The sequence below is a fragment of the Eurosta solidaginis genome, chromosome 4 (genome assembly GCF_040869045.1).
Source record: "Eurosta solidaginis isolate ZX-2024a chromosome 4, ASM4086904v1, whole genome shotgun sequence".
In the NCBI taxonomy this organism is placed as follows: Eukaryota; Metazoa; Arthropoda; class Insecta; order Diptera; family Tephritidae; genus Eurosta; species Eurosta solidaginis.
In genome coordinates, this window is record NC_090322.1 from 247,586,244 (window position 1) to 247,602,746 (window position 16,503).

At 32.1% G+C, this 16,503-nt stretch overlaps 1 protein-coding gene across 9 annotated transcripts in view; it reads left to right on the forward strand.

Annotated features, from left to right (window-relative positions):
* Window positions 1–13,348, forward strand: part of LOC137251239 (integral membrane protein DGCR2/IDD-like) — a 54,612-nt gene extending 41,264 nt beyond the window's left edge. For all 9 annotated transcript variants that reach the window (XM_067785505.1, XM_067785507.1, XM_067785509.1 and 6 more), the window contains one exon: window positions 4–13,348. In XM_067785505.1, coding sequence (XP_067641606.1) covers window positions 4–129 — 126 coding nt within the window. In that variant the 3' untranslated portion in view covers window positions 130–13,348. The remainder of the gene's footprint in view (window positions 1–3) is intronic.
* Window positions 13,349–16,503: the final 3,155 nt, after the last annotated feature.

The window sequence follows — 16,503 nt, forward strand, 5'->3', positions numbered from 1 at the left end:
TAGGAGCGCATGCGTAAACGCGCTGAAATATTAGCTGGCAACGCCACCGCAACGGTACATCATATTTCACCACTCGCCGTATCCACCATAGTATTGACCGTTTTATCAAATAGCTATATGAATTTATAACTTGAAGCAAATTTATAAAATCAAACAATTCGTGGTGATCGTGCTGATTGTTGAGCTAAAGCAATTCATACAAAATATAAAATATTGCAATTATGAAAGTTGAAGAAATGGAAAGCGCCTTATACGAAAAGAATAACGAGGAGAACTTTTGCAGTTGACGTTGTAGTAAATAAAATTTTGCCATTTATGCGCGTAATTATGTTTTAATAATATTAAATAATATAATTGGAATATCGTTTAGGAGATATGCAAATGAATTTAGCACATCTTTTATATACTTCAATAAACAATAATAATATTTAACGCGCAAGTCAATAAAAACTAAATTAAAAAAATATATATTTAATGAATTGAAAATTGTTAATATTTAATAATTATAATTAATAGGTATTTAAACAAAATTGGTATAAAAACAAGCCTTTAAAATGTGTATTTATATAGTGACAGAAACTAAAAAAAAACAAAAACAAAAAAAAAAAAAAACAATTGTAAAAAAATCAAAAACTAAAAGAACTTCTAATATAAAATCTGATAATAATTTTGAAAACTAACGATGTGTCATAAAAAATTTGCTATTTAACTTGCTTGCTACATAGAGCAGGTATTTATAAATCAATAAACAATACAAGCTGGGTTCTCACTTAGAAATTAATATTAGTTTTTGTTTATTTGAACGACTGCTAAATTTCGTTGCGACCGAACAAAAAACTGATAACTTTTTCTATATTTTTTGAAATAAATCGTTAACGAAATTTTATTTTCATATTTTAGCTATTTAAGTATGATAAAAATGTAATAATAGCAGGGACCGAAAATTAAATTTTTTATTTAAAATAAAAAGTAGCAAACTTTTTGTTTTTAAATATCATATATAAGACAATTTTTCGAAATTTGATTTTGTTTTCGAAGTTATAGCAATTTTGGTTTTGCCGAACGATTTAAACTTTTCTTTATAACTCGTGATCACGAATACAAGATGATCACTTTGACTTTCTCTTTATGTTTTTAAAAATTAAAAAATAATTTTTTTTTTGTGAAAGTTATGAGGAAAATAATTATATATAACTACTCCATGATTTGATGGCGTTTTGACATTTGCGTATTTTTAATTGTTTCGTAAGATGTATGTTGCTGTCAAAAATAAAACCATGAAAACTTTCTAACGGACACCAACTATTTCAACTCTTTTTACAAAGCGCAAGAGTTTTCTATAAAATTTCAACTGTTCGGAAATACGAAGCACTCGACAAGGCATGATTGACTGTGTTTGTGACAGTTCAACTACCGCAGTGGTGCGGGTTCAAATTCCACTCCCGCGAGAAAAAGCTTTGAAGAGATGTACAAGGTATAATCGAAACAGCTGCCGCCTTGTTCGTCCTGGTTTCGCGTTTTTTAAATTTTTCTCAAATTATTTAATAAAAAAAATTCTTCACAAAAATGATTTTGGTACATTGGAGCAATAAATACAAATTAACAATACAAAGATTTAGATCCTTTAAAGAATTTTGATTTCCGAATTAAATTTATTTCCGTATGGCAAGATTGCATATTACGAGGCACCGATAAATCAGAAAATAAAAAAAATCTATTTTTTGGATATATTTATGCACAATCATAATATTTATTTAAAATAATTTTTCTATTTTTTACATAAAAAAAATATATATTACTCCTAAATTTGAACTTTAATTTTTTAGGCAGATAAAAGGTAAAAGTAATTTTCTACTAATTTTTTTCTAAGACGGAGGCTGTGCTGTGGTGGTAGCGTGCTCCGCCTACCGCACCGAAGGTTCTGGGTTCAAGTCCCGTGCAAAACAACATCGAAAATTTAGAACATTTTTTTTTCAATTAGAAAAAAGGGTTTGGAAAACTGAAAACGAATACAACGGAAATTGGAAGAGAAGCTCTGGCTAAATCGGAGGTAAATCTCGCCATGTGTTTATTGATTTATTTTATTATATAAATATGGGTGAATTGGTATTCAAGTTGAGCTTAAAAGTCGATTGAAACTTTAAGAAATGCAATTCTTATTTTGCTAAAAAAAAATTAAAAATTGTTCCATTAATTTTTTTTTTAAATAATTTGATACAATGATACAAAAAAAGTTCCAAATTTTTTCTTTCGCTTAAAAAGTTAAAATTAAAGCTTAAACTTTTACTTTTAAAATAAAGTACTAACCCTTTACCTAGGAAATTGAATTAAAATTTAATTCCTTTACTTTTGCAGTAAATTTTATTCTTTGCAACACTTTTTTCATTATTTTTGTATTGAAAAAAATTTAAAAAGGTCCAAAATTTTGTAGCTTAACTCAAAAAAATTCTAATTTTTCTTTTATTTTTATTTTAAATTTTTTTTTACCTATGCAATAAATTTTGATTTGCAATTTTTTATAAAAAAACAAATAAGTAAAATAAAAAAAAAAATGTATAAGAAAGGTCCAAATTAACATTTTTTAAATTCAATTTCTTCAATTTTATTTGATGCAGATAAAAATTAATCCTAATGAAGAAACGGTTAATTGTCATGAACGATGAATCGACGAATGGCATAATAATAAGTAAAATTTTAACTATTATTTTCGACTAATAAAATAAACTAAAACTGTAACTGTTGTTTTTACGTCTATTTTCAATTTTGTCACTAATTTTTCGGTCCCTGCATGATACAACTAATGAGGCATTTAATCTCGATTTGTATACTTTTCGTTTGATTTTTGTTAGCTTAAAATAAACTTCAAAATTTTACTAAGACTTTTAGATACAATTTTATAAAATAAAAATTTCAACTGTTTTCAACAGACGTATTATACTCGTTCTTTTCGTGGTCTTGTTTTGTACAGTCTAAGTCCGAAGTGATATCTTGTGGTTTGAGAGCTCCCTTGCAGCATTGATCGAGGAGGAGCCTTTCCATTTCCAAAGCGATATATACCTAGAGCTAACTCAATTCTTCTTGATTTGAATAAAAACCTACCTATTCCACTCGCTGTTCGAGAGGGGGTTGCCAAATATCGGTGGGCTATATACCGTCTATATTTATTTTGTTTTTTTGTATTACCTTGAAATATACGCAAATGAAGGTCAGCATTCATACTCTTCAAATAGCCAAATATTAGTCTTAACGATACAATGCCTTGTTTATGGCACTACAGAATGTTTCTGAAAAAAAAAAAATCATTTTGATTCTGAAATGTTCTATACGTTTACACTGTACTGAGGTAATTTTTCCTTGTCCCGTGATTAACCAGAATATACTTTTATAGTTTGCGATTAAAACATAAAACGATATTCGAGATTAAATGCTTAGCCTAGTTCTTAGATGAAAAAAATCATAACAAAAAACCACTTCAATTTCTTACATATAAAATTAACTTAGATATTTTCGTAGACGAATTTATTTCGTCTTCTTAAGTAGTAGTCTAGAACAACATATCTACTTCAATGACTAAAAAAAATAAAATATAACAAATCATTTATGTACTAACGTAATACAACATAAGTAGATATCATTTTCAACGTAAAACCATTTCTGATTGGTGCTAGATAAAATTGAGATGAAGAGATGTTGAAATAAGATGGAAATACATACATAAATTGTATATATTTGGTAGATCGCTTAAGTTAGTTAAATTTTTATAATTTTTATATGAAGGTGGTAATACAAGTAGAGATCGTTTTCTTTTTTTTCTTAAAGAAAATAAAAAAGGCTTTAGAGATATGCAAAATATTATAAAAAACTGCAGTTTAAGCTCTGAGCCACTGGATGTACAAGCTTATTTGTGCCTAAGTGGAAGATCGCTCTATCTCGACAGAAAATATTCTCCGAACAAGAGCGCACTATCCCAGAAATTGGATCTAAAGCGCTTTATTTCAGAGTATCTCAGCTGCCTATATATAAAGCGCTTTAGAAAACGAAATTCTGATATAGATTGTGTTCTCCAAAACCAAATTCAGATGTATGTATGTACACACATATGTATATGGTGTTCTCCAAATATTTTCTCAAATAGCGCGTCTTCGAAAAGATTCTTTGAGTGAAACTCTGATGTACAGAGCCTGCTTAAAGCAATTTCTGAGAAAAGGGTTTTGAATAAGCAGACGAGAAGATAAGAAACCACTTCTTTTCACCCATTCGTCTATAGCTAAACGTATAGATCATGCATTTCAATACATACACAGATATCGCACTTTTATTTAGTACATACTCTGTAAACACTATTTTATTATCTACGTACATATTTACATGCATTGTTACATAAGCATTTATAGCAGTGACGGAAAATAATAATTTTTTTTTTTCGGAGTCGAAAAAGTCCTGGTCAAAAAATTGTCCTAGGTGAAAATGTTTGAGTTCCCAGGTATCCCTATAGCAATATCATGTCGAACGGCGGTTGAACCCCCAAACCCCCCTTGCGCACGACCCTGAATTATATTATAAAAGGAATAACAGTTTCCGCCCTGATATATAAATTTTGTATATAAATCCAATTTGCATATATTTGTACATATGTACTTCAAATGCACAGTTTCGAAATAAATAGATGAATGCAATACAGCATTAAAAACTCCAATATTTACATGCATTTTACATACATACATACATACATATTAAGATAAATACAAACATATATCATTAGAAAATATATAATTTCAAATTCAAGAAATGGAATGGCTTTGAAATACATAGTAGTTTCGATTTTAATTATAATAGGTACGTAATGCAAATAAACAAAAATATATAACGAACGTTAAAAACAGTTTAACATAAAAAATATTTTTTTAAAAATAATAATAATTGTACGAACAAAAATTAGATAATAATCGGTGCGATATTAAGGCTAACAAATATACTTTAAAAAGCGATAAAATTGAGACTTATATAAATACTTTTAACCTTTGAAAAATTTAGTTTTCAATTTATATCTGAAATAGTGGTAAATTATCGTGAAATTGTCTCAAAGTAATTCCAAAATGATTTTAAAATAGTGTCAATCTTTCTTTCCCGAAATGAGCGCAAATTAATTCCGGAAACATCCTTAAGCAATTTCAAAATTGTTGCGAAAGGACTTCGAAAGCGTTCTAAAATAATCCCTAAATGCTTCCAAAAAAAAACTGCGGAATAGTTTCGAAATGATCTTGAAAACACCGCAGAAATGATCACTGGATAGTACCGAAAAAATCTGAAAAAAGAATAGCGAAACTTTCTCGAAATTTTTCCTTAATAACTCTGAAGTGCTGAACCCGAAACTATCTAGAAAACAACCAGAAATGGTTCGAAGGTAATGCTAAAATTATATAGAAATGGTAAGAAATAGTCACGCGACAATTTCGAAACCATCCCAAAATAATTCCGAAGTTATTCAAAAATATTTCCCAAAATCCCAAATGATTCACAAAAAGAATACCGTATCTTCTTCTATATATTCTTGAAGAGATCCAAAAAGTCTGAAACTTTTCCTTAATAACCCTGAGATAGTGCCGTAACCGAAGTAGCTCACAAATGATGATGAAAACAACCGCAAATGGTCCGAAGGTTAACCCAAAACACTCTTGGAAATGGTTACGAAACAGTCACACAACAATTCTGTGATTACCCCAAAATAGTTCCGAAGTTATTCTGAAATATTTCCCAAAAAGAATCCTGAAACTTTTTCCAGATAGTGCCGAAAATATCTCGGAAATTCTAAAATGCCTTAGGTTCCTTAGTAGCCGAGAGATAGTGCCGAAACCAAAACAATCCCGAAACTATCCCGCAAACAACCAATGATGCCAAGGTAATCCCACAACACGAAATTATCCCGAAATAGTCCGGAAATCATTCTGAAATATTGCCGAAATAATGCTTAAAGCAAGAAAATCTAAAGATAGTTCCGAAACGATCATGAAAAAGCTTCTCCCGGTGAGATTATGGACACATTCAGTCTATGTGAGGTCTTTAGTGCCCGTCCAGTACAACCTAAAATTTTCACAAGATCGTACCGAAATAGTTCAGAAAATTTTCATGGTAATTCGGAAATGATCTACAAATGGTTACTTAATACTCACGCAACAATTTCAAAATTATACCAAAATAGGCCTGAAACTACTCTTAAATATTCTCGAAATCATCACTTAAACAAAATCCGAAGATAGTCACAAAACGATCATGAAATAGGACCAAACTTTTTAGAGGATACTTTCCGCATCTCGTTTAATTTTATATAAGAAAGAGAAAACTTTACAGTTTTTATGAAACGCAGACATCTCAGCCTTAAAACCCTATCAATCAGCGAAGTAGCAGTCGTTAAAGGCCGCTACGCTCCGACGTGATGATTTTATAATCGGAGCTGGATTTATAGTAGGCACATTTTAGCATTCGTTAGAGTTTGAAAAATCAGCATCAGATTTCCAAACCCTTTTATCATACTTTAACAATCCATCGGGCTGAAATTAAATGTATTACAAGATCTGTGGAGTCAGACAGGAAGTTCAGTCTTATTAGGATACACCTCTGTCACCAGACTATAAACCCCATAAAGAGAAAACTACCTTCACTATTACTATGTAAATATAAAATAATTTCTAGCTAAACAATAAAATTAAGATATAGAAGAAATAATAGACACAATTCATTTGCAATTATTTCCTTCATTTCAATTTTCTTCGCTAAAAATCTGTGAAGTTACGAAAATAAATTGTCACGATCAGCTGCTTTAGCAGAGTTGCACTGCCACACCGCCTTTTTATGCAGGGTAAAAGTGTAACGCTTTTGCGTTGCGAGCAGGCAACAATTTTCACAAAAGAACGAAATACCCCATAATGTCGTTACCTGCTTTTTAGAATAGAACAGAATATATTTACAATCCTTGCGCGGCGTACAAAAAGCGTAACACTTTTGCCAGAAAATAAAACGCTATTAGTTTCCTCCCCATGCCCTCTTGAGCTGCTCCTTACGTGTGTCTATGAAAATAGATAATATTAGCATACTTACAAAAACTCATAGCTGTGGTCTTTTCGAACAAAAAATATATTTAAGTGATAAATTACTAAAATAAGTAAAATATGATAATAGTGAATAAAAAAAATTTACATACATATATACGCACATTCAGCTACAAGTAATCAACAAAAAAAATATATTGAAAAAAAAACTAAAATTGATGAAAACAACAAATTCACAATTCGTTCAAATTGAAAATGTATATCAAGGTGAACCTATACAAGGTAATGGCAAAGCGAATTTAACCCAATTCGCCGTGCGGAAGAATGTCAAGTCAAAATAGAGCTTGCATTGATTTCGATTAACTGACATATTAGCTTCGTTCGGGTACTCCAGTTTTCTGTTGATTTTGCGAATTTTGCAAATTTTACAGGTTTTTCTGTTCGCGTACCCGGCTCGCCAACAAAAAATGAAGAAAGAGAGTAACGCTGCAGACATTGGTGCGTTATCGGTAACCGTATCGGTAACCTTATAACAGCTGATTCGACCAACCTTATGGGAATCAATGCAATCGATTATTGGTGCCGCTAAAGTCGTAACCGTATCGTAGCCAACCAATTGGTTTTTGGTTTTCCGCCGTTACGATAAACAGCTGATTACTTTAGGGATACGACTACAGCGATGCAACAAACGGCACCAATGGCCCCGCTTTAAAGTGATATTTCATTTTGCAGAGAGCTGAAATTTTCTGTTGGTAAAACTTTTTCCAACAGTAATTTACAAACAGAAAATAGTTGATCGAAAAACTGCTGGTTGTACGAAAATTGCGAAATTTAATTCATAATGATTTAATTAATAATGATTTTTACATATTTTTCTCTATGAGAGGAAACAGCTGAAAGTTGAGAGGATTTTGGTTGTTTGTAAGTTTCTGTTCGAAAAATACGCGAACAAAGCTATTGTTGTATTAAGGCGTTGTATGGAAAATAATCAAGAAGAAGAAACCCGCTGGTGTGATAACAACACCTGGTACTGAATGCGCCTCGATGTATATATAGCAGCAAGGCGAATTCAGACCCAGGTGTTGTTATTCCAACAGATGATCGCTTCTTCTTGATTGCCTGCGGGAAGTTATTATTATTATTAGACCTCGACGCACTGCTATCTTCATTTAGTTCTATTGCACTTGAACTTTCAGACTATTACTATATGTGGGTTTTTTTAATGCATTCAAGTACTTCTTTAGGCTTAATGCGCCATATCACAAAGGTAATAAAAGTCACGCAACCGATATGAGAGAGTTTCTGCCTTGACAGCGCGACGCATTCGCAGAAAATTTGAATCGACGTTTCATTCTCCAGCTCACAAAAGCGACAGACTTGTGTATCGGATATATTTAACCTTCTTAGGTGATATCGTAGGCTACAATGTTCTGGGTAGTACCCAGTGAGAGTTCGTATGTCGTAGGTAGTTTTTAGGCCCGAGGCCTAAATTTCTGTCAGTTCATGCCGCCCTAACATCGCGACCGTTTAGACCATTTACTACCACCATTCCGCCAACATGTATGTGTGTTCTTTTGCATATCCGCACATATGTGTGGTTAGATTGTCTGTACACATATACATGCATGTCGGTGTGAATGCATGGGTAGGCCTTCCCTTAAAACCGGATAATTTTGCCTCGGTTCATCGGTTGTCTACGACTGGACAACCGTTTACTTTTTCAGCGATCACTGAGCGAGCCACAACCGCCACGAGGATCTCTACTGTTCAGGCTGATACTCTCGTTGCTAGAAGTATAAACAATTTGGCCTGTCATTGTCTTTGGCACTCAATCCACTGTCGTCTGAACGACTATGTTTCCCAATTACTTACGGTTCCCTACAGTTTGCCTTTGTGAATTCACAGAAGGGCTCTGAATCATAGAATGCTGCTATATCACCATGCTTGGCTAAGTAGTCAGCCTGTTCAGTACCTTCATTTCCCTGAAGGCTGGGAACCCATCCTAACAAAACTTTGATTTTGGCTTCCAGCTTTTATAGAATCCCATGCATTCATCCACTAGCTTAGAATTACAATTGTGTTGGACTGCAAATATAAGCCTTCTCGTAGAAAGTCTCTACCGCAAACTTATATTGCATGTATTTCTGCCTGAAAAATGGTGGGATAGCATCCTATTGGTATCGCTTACTTGAAGTTCTGCCCATAGATATCAGCTCTCGTTATTCCGTCATCAAACTTCGATAAAGCCGTCGCCTAGACCTCTGAATAAGGCCCAGTAAATGGATTTCCTGTTTCCCAAACACTTCTGTCTACAATGGACACCTTAAAGTTACGTTAGACTCTGAGTATAGGGGACATTGCATCACGTAGTTGCTATATGGGATTTCAAATGAATTTTGCTTTAACCATCATATTTCCCGTTACGTATCCTATCTTCTCTTTCTTACTCGAATGTCTTTAATAGAATAGGCAAAGGACTAAGTGCATTAGCAGGGGACTTTCCCGTCGCACTCGCTTATGCCAATACAAACTTGTCGATGCAATTTTCTTAATTTTGCCATAGCTGGTTTCTGCGTGGTCTTCGGCCACTAAACTAGGGGAATAGGAAGATATAGCTGACTATTGAATGTGCTGATGAAGAATTTTATCCATGCCCTGTTAGGAGAAACGATCTGATAAGATACGACCAGGGCAGTTGCTCGGGTTATCTTAATCGAAAAATTTTATCTTTTAAGTCTTTTTTATAGATTGCATAATTTTATTTAACAAATTTTTCCCCACAAAGGTCACTCAAGTTGTATACTGTCTCATTTTGCCTGCAACTTACTGTACATATCTGTTGTACTTTTGTGATTTTCGTAAAATTGAGTGTTCAAGAGCGATTGGTTGATTGCGCCGAATGATTTTGAGTAAGATTCTTTTACAAAAAGAATATCAAGATAAGGCTGTGATTAAAATTTGCTTTAAAAGTAAAAGAAAAAATTTAAAAATAAAAAAAAATTTATAATTCAATTTAAAGGAAATAATTATAATAAAGCTATGAAAAGCTATTGAATAAAAAAAATTTATTCTTAAAAAGAAAATTCGAAAATTACATAACAAATTTTCGGAAGATTTCGCAACAGCCTTATTAAATTTCAAAACAATTTTAAAAAGTAATTTTTTTCACAGCTAGATAACAAAAAACTTCCAATAAACATGGAACTGGAGTTCGAAATATTTTTCATTTTAAAAATTTATTAATTTTTACTGCACGAACGAGTGAAACTTTTTTTTTAAACTACCCATAAGGGACGAATTTTTTTAATTGGTTACAGTTTTTTTTTAATATGATCGACAAAAAATAATAATGATAAAAAACAAATATTCTAACTGCTTCAAAAATTATTTCACAACTAAAAGAGATGTATGTATTTAAAAAATAAAACGTAAAAGCAAAATGTATATAAAAATAATAATTTAGTTATTGAAAATTGGCATAGGGTGCATAGAGAGGCGGACAAATAAAATGTATAAACATGATAATAAAAAAGTATTTATATACAGGATTCTTAAGAAAAATAATACAATCAAGTAAAAATCCACTAAAAACAAATAAAAAAAGAAACTTTGGACTGGTACAGAAAGTTCTGCAAATTTAGAACTCCCTATAAGTTTTTTAGTAAAGACTTTCAATTAGGTATTTCTGAATTGATGTTTCATAACATTTTAAAAAATATTGTGGCGATACATCACTATGCTGCAACTAAATAAATGCACAACAATAATAAAGCAAGCAGCCACACATATGTGCATGTATACATCGAGGCAAGCAGTCACACATATATGCAAACAGCGAAGCTAATAGCGAAGAGATTATTTCACATACACATATGTAGTCATCACCTAAGAGCAGAAGTTATTACTCACACATACACACGCATATTACTAGAAAACAAAAGTGAATACCAGATACATAAAGGAGAAATAAATAAGCAGATGTTCGAGAAAACTGTTCGCGAAAAGTCTGGACCTTAGGAGAAACATGCGAACGAGTCAAAAGAGAGTATAAACGCAGCGCAATCTGTGAAATAAGGGTTCAGTTTGATTTTAACACGCTATTAGTGAATAAGCGGGTTTTGTAATTGTGAATATTTGAGTTATTTATTCGCCAGTGCAGAGATTCGAACGTTAACAAAAGCTGCAAAATAATCCAGAATATCCCAAAAATTCGTTAGAATATTGTTACGAATATTAGCAACACTAAGGGGTACAGTAATCCTAAGCCGATGCTAAGAGTGACTTGTATGCACATCAATAAATCAATCATTATGTATCTACATGAACGAATCAATCATTAGGTCTACACATATGTACGTACATGCAGCGGAGAAGCAGCGCACAAACACATGCAGATATCTTATCTAAAGTATTTGCAATTATAATTGTGGAAGTGTCGCTCACAAACACACGCGCATATGAGAGCTATACACGTACATTTGTAGTTATAATTATAACAGATAACCAACTGGTAGATTCCAGAACAGAAGCGCCTAGAAGATACAACGAGGAAATCAAAAAGGCAGCAACAGTAGAGACGCTACAATCAGTTTTGATTAAGCACGCTACCTGTCGAGCAATAGTAGAGTTATTTATTGAGAAGTACTTTAATAAAGACCATTTTGCATTACTGAATAGTGGTGTTATTTATTCAACAGTTAAGCGATTCGAACCTAGCAGAAGGTTGCAAACAAGAGGATTTGCAGTAAATTCGTTACAATATATTAGCTTTCGAAGTCAAGCCTTCAATGGACGAATAATCCCAATGTTAGTTACAAAACTTAAACGATTATCCTATAACATTGCCCCGAGAACGGTTTTACACTTCAAGGAAGTTGGCTTAGTTAAGGACAAGCCTAGAAATGGCCGCCCAAAGAAATCGTTAGACGCCCAGTTGGAGAATAATGTTCTATCTCTAATTAGGAAAACCGATCCATGTCAAAGAGAGATGTTGCCAGAATAGCCAAAGCCACACTTGTGCCAGTCGCACAAATCAAGCCAAAACGAAGCGAAAAATAGATGTCAAAAGGCAATTCCCTTGCACGTCAACTCTATGAGACCAAATTGGCAAACAAAAATTGTTCTGTTATTATGGACGACAAAACGTCCTTTATAGAAAATTTTGACAGACAGGTCCGATTCGCCAAGCTATTTTTGAATGTGGGCATAAATCCAAGCCATTCTGCCGATGACTGCAAAATAATGGCCACAGGCCCACAGATCGATGAGCTTTGCAACAATATAAACGGCTACCTCTCTGATATCTCCAATTTTCTCACCTCGCGAAACCTGATATTATCACCGACTAAATCATCGGCGACCTTATTTACAACATGGACGTCCCAAATGTCGACCATGTTGAACATCCACGTCAATGGCACTACGCTACCGACTCCCTTACACCCCAAAATCTTCGATCAGGATCTACATTTTGGTGAGCATGCAGCCGCAATTATACCGAAAATCCAGAGCTGTAATAAAATCCTCAAATCTCTTACTGGCAGTACCTGGGGAAAATATAAAGAAACGCTGATTACCACTTACAAAGCAGCCGATTGCATGCTACGCATCCCCGATATGGCCGCCAAGCCTAAAGACAACTCACTGAAAGAAGCTACAGGCCTGCCAAAATACCCCTCTCATTATGGTCCGCCCCTGTTGAAACAACAAGTTTCCTCGGACTCCCGTTAGAGGATATTGATGACAATTTGTGATCGGTCGCACCCTTTGGATGGCGCGAAGCTCTGCTACAACAACAACATGGGAACCATCAACGCAGAAATATACGTGAAAGGCTGTCTACGAAAACGTCTTCTGCCATTCTTACGTCGCCATAATGGTTAATCTATATTTTGGACGGACTTGGCTCCAGAACACTATGCTAGTGTCGCCAAAAAGTGGTTCGAAGATAACAATGTACATTATAAGCCTTAGTTACGGCGAATTAAGGGAGATTGGGCTGAATTTTTCAATTTGCAGAACTTTTTGTACCACTCCTTAAAGCGATGATTATTTAAAAAGTAACAAATAAAATAAAATTCAAAATTGTAATATATAATAAATAAATAACAAAAATTTATAACGCAAAAAAACATGCATTAAAAGAAAACTAAATCAACTAATCAAATTATGGAAAACTTTTGTCAATTTAAAATAAAAAAGTGAAAACGGAATATTAAATTAATTGTAGTGAAAAAAGCAGTCGAATTTTTAAACTAAATTTAAAAAAATATAAAAATCAAAAACAAAAGTTATAAATAGTTCTTGTTTAAAAAAATCTGCATGGGCAGAAAAAAAATAAAACTGTTTGCCCAAAAATTTATAATTTTTTTTTTTTTTTTAATTTGCTTTCAAGCATCTAAAACTGAAAAAAAAACTGGAAATTTAACAAATATTTCAAAAACATCAAAACATTTTTTTAAACTGCAATAAAAATTAAAGGTTACAAGCTTATTAGAATACTACACCTAACTTATTTGCCATGAATAATAGTAAGTAAAATTTAATATTTGTAAAATAAATTATGGCCGCACTTATTACAATATTATTATTATTATAATTAAACATTAACGACGTTTTAAATTTAAGAATCTCATGTAAAACGAATAGTTAATAAAAAATAATACAAATTTTCACACCAAATAAACAGTCTCAATGCAAAACAAAAAATTGGATAATTTTTTTTTTAATGGCATAAAGTGTGGTAAGTATTTACAATAGGGATATTCACTAGTGACAATTTCTCTTTAACTATTAATTATAGAAGTTTTGAAATTGTATCGCTCATTTATTTATTTATTATTAGTCTACAAATTTAACAATAAATCAGACTAAATATAGTACGGATTACAGATAAATTACAGAAGCATACAAATTGAACAAAATTATATTATAAAATATATATACACATTATTAAATCAGTTGTCGGGATGGACTGTGATGCCGAGCAACGGGATTTGATTACTGGTGCTGTCGGAATGTACGTAATTTCGAGCAGCTGATGTATATTTGACACACAACAAGTAGGGCTGCGAGTGTGGGAGGTTGGAAACGACGTGATTCCAAGCCACCCGCCCAAAGTTACTGGAGCTGATAATAAGAGTGGGAGGTTGGAAAGGACGTGATTCCAAGCAGATATTTTTTTATTACGTAGAGTGTGTCACACGTATCAATGTTTTTGCAGTGCTTATTGAAGTCAGTACACAGACAACGAAGAAGTTCGGGCATTTCAAAATTCGAACTGCATGTGCTTATATGAAGCGGTTGAAAATGTCTAGATGGTCGAAAGGGAACATTAAATAAAATTTCACCGAGCAGAAAAGGGCTATTTACCTAATACTCATGTATTATAAGACTTAGATTAATAATTTAGACGAAATATTACCATTTTCTAAGAGTGACGGTTGGGACCTTGAAATCACCAGCCCATGTAAGTGGTTGACTTAACTGTCCAGTTTCCGACGATCTACAGCCATCTTTTCAAAATTTTCTGTTCCCTATGTTTTAATGAGAACTATTATCCAATGTTTACGTTAACGTAACCTGCAAATTCCAACTTAAAGTTCTCCTCAATGGTCAATTGGAAATCTGCTAAGAATATCATTATGAACATACTACTTGACATTCAGACATTTAGACTCTCTTCGTATAACGACTAAGTGCACAGTTGTTAGAAGTACCAAGGTTTAGACCAATTTGCTTCCAAATATGAGCCATCAATTTGTCTAATAAAACACTTTTATTTTTTACGAATTCAGCACATAAACTTTATTTTCTGTGAATGCCATTTATTTTATATTTATTTATATGTAATACGAAAATGCTTTTTTAGCAAAATTATATCAGTATTCAATTGAATTTACATTACTTACATACTAACATTTAGTATTACGATGTTATCAAAAAACAAAAAAATAACAACAAAAGATGTGATCTAATATTAGATTGGTTTTTTTTTTTTTTGGAGTTTTTCGCATAAGCGATTTTTTATTAAATTTTACGCGCGCTTTAAACGCTAACGAAACTTCTTCAGTAACTACTTATGTTAATCGCTAATTATATTTATAATATAAAATACTCAGGAAAAGAAATTTACTAAATTTTAGGAAACAAAACATAAAAGAAATGTATAGAGGAAATTGATTTCTTTAACAATTCAAAAAATATAACAAAAGAAAAAATTAATTAAAATATAAAACGTGGTAAGCCATACACTTATTGTAATAATTTTTAATAGCGAAAAAATTTGAACCTACGCCTACTTGGTCTATTTAAGAAGTTTGTAAATTATACGGGGTCTTTTAACGGTGAAGTGTGTGGTAACAGCAGAGTATTTCATAAGGAAGGAATTTGCGCCAAATACGAACTGTGCCCGTTCGTTAATGGAAAGAGCTCCTGTTGACTTTGGAATTAATTTTTTTTATATTCGAAAACAACAGTTGAATCTTTACTTTTTAGTCTCAAATATAACTGTTAAATTTGGACTTTTGTTTTTTATGTACAAAAATAACTGTTAAATTTTGAGTTTAATTTTTAGAGGTCCAAAATCAACGGTTAAGTATTGACACTATATTTCAAGTCAAAAAGAAAAAAACTGTAAAGTGAAGACTTTGATTTTTTGAGTAAAAAAATAACTTTTATGTCCCAAAATAACTGTTAAATCTTGACTTAGCTTTTCTAAGTCTAAAAAACTGTTAATATTTGACTGCGTATGCTGCTTTGGAACTGTTATTACTTGACTTTTATTTTGAATATCCAAAAATAACTGTAAAATATTGACCTTTATTTTTTCAATTAAGCATATATGACACTACTTTATTTTTGCTCGTATTCCAAGCTAAAAAACTGACGAAACTTTATCGGAACTTCAAGACACAAAAAAAATTTCTAACATGAAAAAGCGAGACCACTATTCCCCCAAAATTAGTGAGCTTGACATGTTTTTGTTTATGTTTTATATTTTATTTTCACATTAACACTTTTAACAATAAAAACAATGCAAATAACACGCGAAAATTACTTCGGTCTCTAATGGTTCACTTTTTTGACAAGAAAGTTGATTTTAATTGTGTTTTTATGCACCAAATTTTAAAACTAAAAACAAAATTTTCATGTTTCAGAAAAAAATAAAGAAAAAACCGCCGAATGTCGAAAAAACCTATCGAAATACAAACTGGCTCGTTTGTTGAACTATATTGTATTTTCCTTGTATTTCGTTAGTTTTTTTCAACTATAGTTTACACACTTACACCAGTACTGAAGCCGTATTAGGAGGGAGTGCAACAAAAAATTTAAGATAAAATACAAGAAAAATTACACGAAAATAAGGTAGTGTCATATAGGTATTAGAAGAAAACTTTTCAAAGAGAGGTCGCCCCTCGGCAGTGTTTGGCACTCCGAGTGTATTTGTGTCATGAAA